The 8,251-nt window shown below is 27.5% G+C and overlaps 1 protein-coding gene across 4 annotated transcripts in view; it reads left to right on the top strand.

Moving 5' to 3' along the window:
* Positions 1-7,817, top strand: part of LOC100570496 — a 13,159-nt gene extending 5,342 nt beyond the window's left edge. The window contains exons 1-7 of one of the 4 annotated variants that reach the window (XM_008184603.3): positions 3,750-3,992; positions 4,186-4,286; positions 4,388-4,594; positions 5,865-5,969; positions 6,369-6,587; positions 7,308-7,484; positions 7,544-7,817. In XM_008184603.3, coding sequence (XP_008182825.1) covers positions 4,197-4,286; positions 4,388-4,594; positions 5,865-5,969; positions 6,369-6,587; positions 7,308-7,484; positions 7,544-7,696 — 951 coding nt within the window. In that variant the 5' untranslated portion in view covers positions 3,750-3,992; positions 4,186-4,196 and the 3' untranslated portion in view covers positions 7,697-7,817. Of the gene's footprint in view, positions 1-3,749; positions 3,993-4,185; positions 4,287-4,387; positions 4,595-5,864; positions 5,970-6,368; positions 6,588-7,307; positions 7,485-7,531 lie in introns of those variants that run through there. The other 3 variants (XM_016804171.2, XM_029488995.1, XM_016804172.2) reach the window with 3 other exon arrangements.
* Positions 7,818-8,251: the final 434 nt, after the last annotated feature.

Here is an 8,251-nt window from a genome sequence, read left to right as displayed (position 1 = left end):
GCTTTATTTATTTTGTGATATTTTATATTACATAGGCAAGTAGCAAGTAGCCATGCTTATTCGCTGTCTAGACCAGGGATGGCGAACCTATGTCACGCGTGTCACGGAGTGACACACTTGCATTATTTCAATGACACGCCAATTTCAAACATAATTCATAATTTTTACTTCACTTTCCAAAAAAATAATTGATAATTTCCTAAACTCCTAAACGATTAGATTAGATTATCAATAAATTCGTAAAAAAAAGTCTGCAAAGTTTCTGACACGCGATGCAAATAAAATCAAACCAAACATTTTGATTTGACACGCAGTTATCAAAAGGTTCGCCATCCCTGGTCTAGACCAATTTGCAATTTTTTAATTTTTTTTTTGCTTAAAAATATTGACATAATGTTTATCTATAACATTTCCTCTATGTATTCAACTATAAAATATTAGTATCGATTACAGCAAGGCTATAAACATGTATTTAATACAATAAGAGATAATTAGGAATAAATAAATTTAAAATTATTTTTGACCAAACTAAAATTATAGCGGAAAAATGGATGTTAAAGTACTTAGAATACCTTTTATAGTTTTATCGAGATTTTCAAAAGATAATAATGCTAACAATGCTTCATATTAATAAACATAAAGCTGTAACCCCATTAAAGGTATTGGACATAGGTATATGCGAATAAACATAAAATAAAACATTAAAACTTCAATAAGAATAGTAATTATGAGGTATTAACATATGGTTTTTATTTTTATATTTTATAATTTATATTAATTTATAATTAATTGACTATAATATAAACAATGTGCTCTCGCTTTAAAAAAATAAAATAATTTAAAGATCCACCACTGGCCACTGTTTTTACATGACACCTATACCTATTTATATAAATTTAACAAACTATATGTAAGTACAGGTAAATAAATAATATATGATCTTTTAAAAAAAATAAAATAATATTTAGGTTAAAGAAGTCCAAAACGACTAATATATCTATATAACTAATATATCTGTAAAACTTTTTTACTATTCTTTAAAAGTTTAAAATTAATATTATCATTTATACCTAATTTATATTGGAATATATTATATCGATATTATTAAAAATAAAAATAATTTAATCATAGATATTATATACAGCAACTAGATAGCTGTCTTTATACTTCAGTTGTGACCACTGTTGAAATCGGCCGCCATCTATAAAGCAGGCAATGTTTACATTTATTTTACATTTATTTATATACGTATATATTTATATATACATATATACTATGATAATATTATTTTGTAAACATTGCCTGCTTTGTAAATGGCGTCCGACTTACATAACAAGAAGGAGACAGCTATCTAGTTGTTGTATATATCTATGAATTTAATGCATTAAAAAAAAAAAAATAATCATTGTTTAAGTTATTCTAGGACATTAAAATCCCAGCCCTAATAATGATTATAGGAGAATAATTGACCCAGAGAAGGCAAAGGCGGTGGTAACTGCCCCTATCCCCTCTGCGGACAGTCTTATTAGTTGTTACTGCTTCGGAATATGAAATACAAAATGCATGGTCCCTTAGCCTTTAATCATTTATACCATAATTTATAGGTAGGTACTAAATTTGTTTTTATTGAAAAGGAATGAGGAAGAAAAGACAATCATTAATTAAAAAAAAAACTGCAAGACATTTTAATTTATAATATTTTATGGGTAGTGCGTACGAGGATATTAGGAAAAAAGTCCCCTCGTAAATTAATTTAAAAAAAAATTTAAAAAATATCTTATAATAATAGTATTTAAAAAATATATAAAAATACATTTATTCAGATAATATGTGGTTTACCCATCGTAAATTAATTGAATAATAAAAAAAAATATCTTTTAATAATAGTGTTTAAAAAATATATAAAAATGCATTTATTATTTTATTCAGATATACGCAACGCATGCAGCAGCGTATTTAAGAATTGTTATAGGGAGACATAGGCGTGCGCAGACATTTGTGGCAGGGTGGGCCAAGTCAATATTAAGAAACCTGAACTCTGATCGAAAAAACAATTAAAATGTTACATACTTTAATTTACCTACTCGTAATCACCCACTATTTAAGGCACAAATCATTCATATGATAAAAAACAGATACATATTTTTTAAAAATTAAATAAGAAATATTTTAATTGTCAACACGGGTTTAAATTTTAAATAAATACAATTTCGCAATCTGTGATGGTAATATGTTATCAATTTTATTTTTAAAGACATTTCATTTATTATCATTGATTATCAATGTTATTTTTCACCTACCTCATTAATATTCTATGGTTTAAAAAAATCAAAATCGTGATGTTTAAATCATGTATTACTATGTATACACATTTCGGTACGTCTCGCAGGGTGGGCCACGGCCCACCAGACCCCCCTTGTGCGTACGCTTATGTAGAGAGGGTATGAGCCATTGAAAAGTATACGTGAAGTGAGGGTCTTTGCCTCCCACATCCCCTTTAAGGTTTCCAAAATTGGATAACATTGGTGTAACAACAGGTTATTATTTAATTATCTGATTTTTTTTTACTTTTTTTACAAAACTGAAAAATACATTAACTTGGTAAATACTAAATACTAAACACTATTTAGTGTCTAGATATATATAATTATTTTCTAAAACTATAGCAAAAAAAGAAAAGGGGAGGGATTGATCCACCAAATCCCCCTGTAAATATGCCGCTGCTGCAACGGGAGACTTTTTTTCCGTTTACCATGTACGAGGTGGTACCTTTTGGCTTTTAGGCTATACTTATTATATAGTCGATTAAAATAATAAACTAGGTAAACTAGGAGCAATAGAAGGGGGGCTTTAGAGTTTTGGGGCTAAGCCTCTCCAGAAGTTTCAATATATTGAATTATATTGGCTATAGCCACCCAAAAATGTCCTAAATCTTTTTATTAAAATATATTCAATGTTAGGGCTTCAGCTCCCTCCCCAAATTTTAAACGCTATTTGCGCCTATGGATGTCTAGAGTCTAGACCCTAGTACTCTACTCACTCTAGGTAAAACTACTGTACGTCTGGAGGTCTGTATTGCTGTGATTTATGAATATTATACTTCAATTCAATAAGTTTACGAATTGTATTTTATTATATTTGTATAATATACAAAATATAATATATATTGAATTTCCATAATATTTGTGTAAAATACTAAAAAAAAAATGAGTAAGACCACGTAGGACGTTGTGACTAATCAATGTACCTAAGTGATTAAAATAACTATAACCTTTGGCCGATCATTAATGATTACGATTTACGAGGAAATATAATCATACCTATTGTGCTATTGTAGTATTATAAGCTGTTTGTCATAACTCAAAATATTATTTAGTCATGATATTAGGTAGATTGTTCAAAATTGTTGGTATATTATGCAGAAGACCGCAGTCATTTCGACCATTTCGTCCGAAGTCATTATATCGTTTGATAATTACCTATCATTTATTATTTATAATTTATTCCGAATTATTATCTTCTGGCACTTATTATTATTAATAAATCCATCCATATAAACTGACGAGAACGATAAGAATTAAGTATTTAAATCATTAAAACTCGTGTGGATTGTGGCGGATTGTGCATAACAAAACAAAGCCGTTGGCGGGGAGAATTCATACATAATGTCTAATGTCGATAAGATAATAACGGCTCTGTGCTGGGCGCCATCGTTGACTGTAATGACTAATGAATATTCGTTTGGAAGTTTTCAAATTTATTTCCATCAGTCCGTCGACCGTCGTACAACGGCTGTGAGTGGTCCGACCGCCAGTTGCCGATAATAATAATATATTATAATAATATTTTAATAACCGTCTCGTTTGTGTAATACCTAGTAATAATTTAAATATACCTATTTATAATGTACCGTCAATGTTACTAGTTATGTCTGAAATGTTTTTATGTCACCTATTTTTTATAGAGTTGTTTGGAATACAATAATTTAGGAGGTACCTACCGGCTACCATCTATTTACACGTTACACCTACATTAATAATTTTTTCGTTGTTATTTGTATAACAAAATAGTACCAATTTTAAATTGTTCTATGTGTAACACGACGTATCTACTTATATATTAATCATATAAATCCACTTATTTGCCTACCTATTTTTAAATATTATATTGTTTGAATCAATCAAGTGCCTAAAAACATGGAATCGCCAGCTGTGATATTGGAAACAAATAAACGTTATTTCATCGAAGACAAATTTCTAATTGTAAACTGTTTCTACGATCAAAAGGTGAGTATTTAATGATTACTTATGAAATGTACTTGCCCATAATACTATGCTGCTTGTATATTATTAATGTCACTAAACTATTGTTATTTACTAATGTTTAGAAAATTAGTCCATGGCTTAAAGATTGGATTGGACTATACCCGTGTGATAATGTAAAACTATACGAACCATTGATATTTGAATATGTTATGGACCATCCAAGGATAGATGGTAGTTGTTATAAAATTAAATTTGTACCACAACTATTCGCTAAATCCATCCATTGTTCTGGTAAATACCAGTTTGTGTACGTGGATTCCTATTTTAAGGTAAAACAACTTCAACTTGTATTTTTTTCTAATTTTATTTTGGCATATTCTACATTTATTTCACTTAAAACCTTTTTAATATTTATTACGTGGGACCCATCAGTAATAATCATAACATAAATAATACTCATACATTTTCATATTATATAGTTAAGTAAATTATTTTGTTCATACCTAAATATTATTTAGTTTAATAATAACAACAAATAGGAAAATGTATGTATATTACAATTTATAATAATTTGCAAATCACAGTTATAAAGCAATTTTAATAATATAACATGATTTAAATGAAGCTTTTTTACATATTAAAATTGGTCTAAAAAATTTAACTATACTACCAGAAACACTTACATTGAGAAAATGGGAGTAACAATATCCATAATATACTTTAGGTATAAAGTATAAACCCTACTGGGAATGAAACAATTTTTGTTTTGTTCCAATATAATTTTGATAATTTTATAATAAAAAAGCGGGTAAGTGGATGTCGCTCTGCTGTACAGTATTACACATGGGCCAATATATAATGGATTGTATTAAACTTGAATTCAATGATATAATATCATTGTACAAGGAAAACGATTCTGAGCGGTTTGTCAATATGGATATTTTATATTGGTTTTATTAATTATAGCTTGTAAGTTGAATTAATTATATAATATTATTTTTTTTTTTCGTTTCTATGGTGATAAACAAAGCGTTAGAAGTTTTTAGCCGTTTTTTGTAATTTGTCTGGTTTTTACCGTGGCATCAAATAATTATTGAGAAAATCGAAAAATGACTTTTTTAAAGTACCATCTTGATCCAATTTGCTAAAAGATAAGATACTATATGTTCAAATCAAAGTCCTCCTTCTGGTAGAAATTTTGTATACAGGAAAAAAAAAATATGTATATTTAGAATTACCAGTTTATAAACATAAAATATTAAATTCCTACTTTTTACTAATTTACCATTTTATAAACTTAGACTAAGTATAATTTATTGTACTAAAATTATCTTAATTGTAACATAATATATTATTATGTTTGATAATATTGCAATAGTGTTAACTTTTTTGGTTGCATTGAACTTAAGCCATAAGTTATTTGTATTACTTAGTACACTTTTTATTAGTTGTTTTGGCTTTTTAAATTAACAGTATTTATATATTTAGTTGATAAAATATACATTATTATAATAACAATTGACAATTGTAATAGAAACTTAAATTTAATATTTAAATATGAATTTTAGTCATGGTAATTAAAATATTTTTATTTTACAGGTTATTGCAACTAGTGATCCAATTCAATTTGTGCATAAGAATGATTGTAACTGTAACAGTTCTCTGTCTCAATCAAATTGTATGGTTCACATAAAAATAGGGCAGGTTAGTAAGAAAACGTAAGATTGTTCTTACCATGACTATATAAATTGGTTAGGAAGTAACTTGGAGAGTAGTTATATTAGTTATCACAAGCAACAGCTTTGTTAAAAAAAATAGCAGATTTAATGTTAGAATATTTTACATAGAACCTGTCTTGTTTCTTAACAATTGGTGACAGAAATCCCCTTAAAAATCTTTATTAGTCTTCACTCTTTACTCTTAAAATTACAATTAAATCTTTGAAGTTTAGTTCTTACAAAAAGAATAAAAAAAGTTATAATGAGAATGGTTTGTACTTGACTGGAAAAATGAATTGGCATAATAGCACATCTGTTTATTAATACTTAATTGTTTGTTATTCAAATTATATCTAATAAATAAAATGTTTGTTTCTTTATTTAGGATATTAATTCAGTAGTTCAGCGTTTGAAGTGTCTTGAAGCAAGATTACTTGAGTTTGAAAAAGGTAAACAAGAAGCAATGGAGCTTAATGAACAGCTTGTACAAAAATTGAAAGCGTGTGAAATGCTTAGATCTAGAGGTGAACAATTTATTGATGGCCTTTATAAAGCACTTGATCAAGGAAAACCAGTGAAGTTAACAAACTCTAAAGGACATACAGTAAGCTTTAAATAAAAATTCTTTAAAATTATTCATTATGGTACTCAGTGGCGTCTTGTAGCTTGGACAACATGATGATCGCACCCCCTACAAAAATTAAAGAAAAGAGGAAAATTAATTTTATACTTATATTTATTGAAAGAGAAGTTTTATTAAAACTGAAATCTTTTTGTATTGAGTGAACATTGAATTGTTTCTCTCAGAAACCAGAAGCTTATACGCAGGGTATACATGCAGTGTTTGGATGAAAAATATTATTGTCTGAGCTGTTCTGAATGTGCCATACATTAGCGGTGAACCCGCTTTAATTGTTTGTGTACAGTAAAATATTAGTATAATACGTAAATTATTTTTAAAATAATAAACTATGTTTATTTACGGATTGTTGTCGCTCTCTATTTTTGCTTAGTATTTTTAAACATATTAATATATTATTTCTGTATTAGTACAAGTATAATAGTATATTAGTATAATACAGTATTATTATACACCTTATGACATAATATTATACATTTATTTTCTACTGTGGTTACTTTGATAAATATAATTTAAAGCTTAGAAGTAATATTATATGCATTATACAGGTGTTTTGATTTGTTATACCTATGACTAGTGATATTATCATATTAGAGTCGCAATCATGAGCCGCCGCTTATAATACTGAACTATTAACTTAATAAATGTATATTAACAATAATGATATTTAAACATAAATTGTAGCGTTGGATCAAGCGAATGCGAACTACTGAAATAAGAAACCATGTAATATCTACCAAAATAGTCAGAAATGAAGTATATTTAACAGCAATCATAAATACTCAAGAACAAGAAATACAGAGATTACGTGCCATTAACAATGAGCTTAGTAATACTAACACAATATATTTAAAGCATTTTGTAAGTTTTTATTTGCAACACTTCATAAATTGTATATTTAACTGTAGTTTCAAATATAGAAGCAGTCGGGTCACATTTATACACCACAGATTACTGAAACCATTGATGCAGAAGATGTTCAACAGTTAAAATCATTGAGTATTGAATCAATTCCTTCTGCAGTAGTCAAATTTATCGATGACTCAGAGTTAAGTGATGACTACTGCGAATAAACATTCTAGCCACCTACACATTTTGTCTGTTTATATATTTTTTATTCGACTTATTTGTTATTATTCTTGTTATTGATTTTATATTTTAGTGCAAATACAGTATTACTATTACCATAATTAATACTTTAGTTTTATTACTAGGGCCCGGAAGTTTATGCACTAAAAACTACGGAAAAATGTATGCATTTATGCGCTTAAAAATCCTGATATATGCACTTAAATATTTATTTTAAATTTATAAATATGAGGAAAAAAACATTATTTCATTAATTTATATATATTTTTAAACATTACAATTTACAATCAACGATTTTGATAAATTCTCAAACATAAACGATCGCCTGTTATCTGCCAACATATTTTTGTACACTGAAAAGCTCCGCTCCACGTCAACCGAAGAAATTGGTGCATATTTAAAATATATTAAATCACATGAAAAATCTCCAGGTAAATTATCCATTGACATTTCTTCTCTCAGCATAATTTTGGAAATTTTGGATAATGTTTTAAAGTGATAGTGATTCTTTTCAGTAACTTGTTCAAATTTTTTATAAA

Source organism: Acyrthosiphon pisum, chromosome A2 (assembly GCF_005508785.2).
Source record: "Acyrthosiphon pisum isolate AL4f chromosome A2, pea_aphid_22Mar2018_4r6ur, whole genome shotgun sequence".
Lineage (NCBI taxonomy): Eukaryota > Metazoa > Arthropoda > Insecta > Hemiptera > Aphididae > Acyrthosiphon > Acyrthosiphon pisum.
Note: the sequence above shows the minus strand (reverse complement) of the source record. Positions and strands in the feature narration are given on the sequence as shown.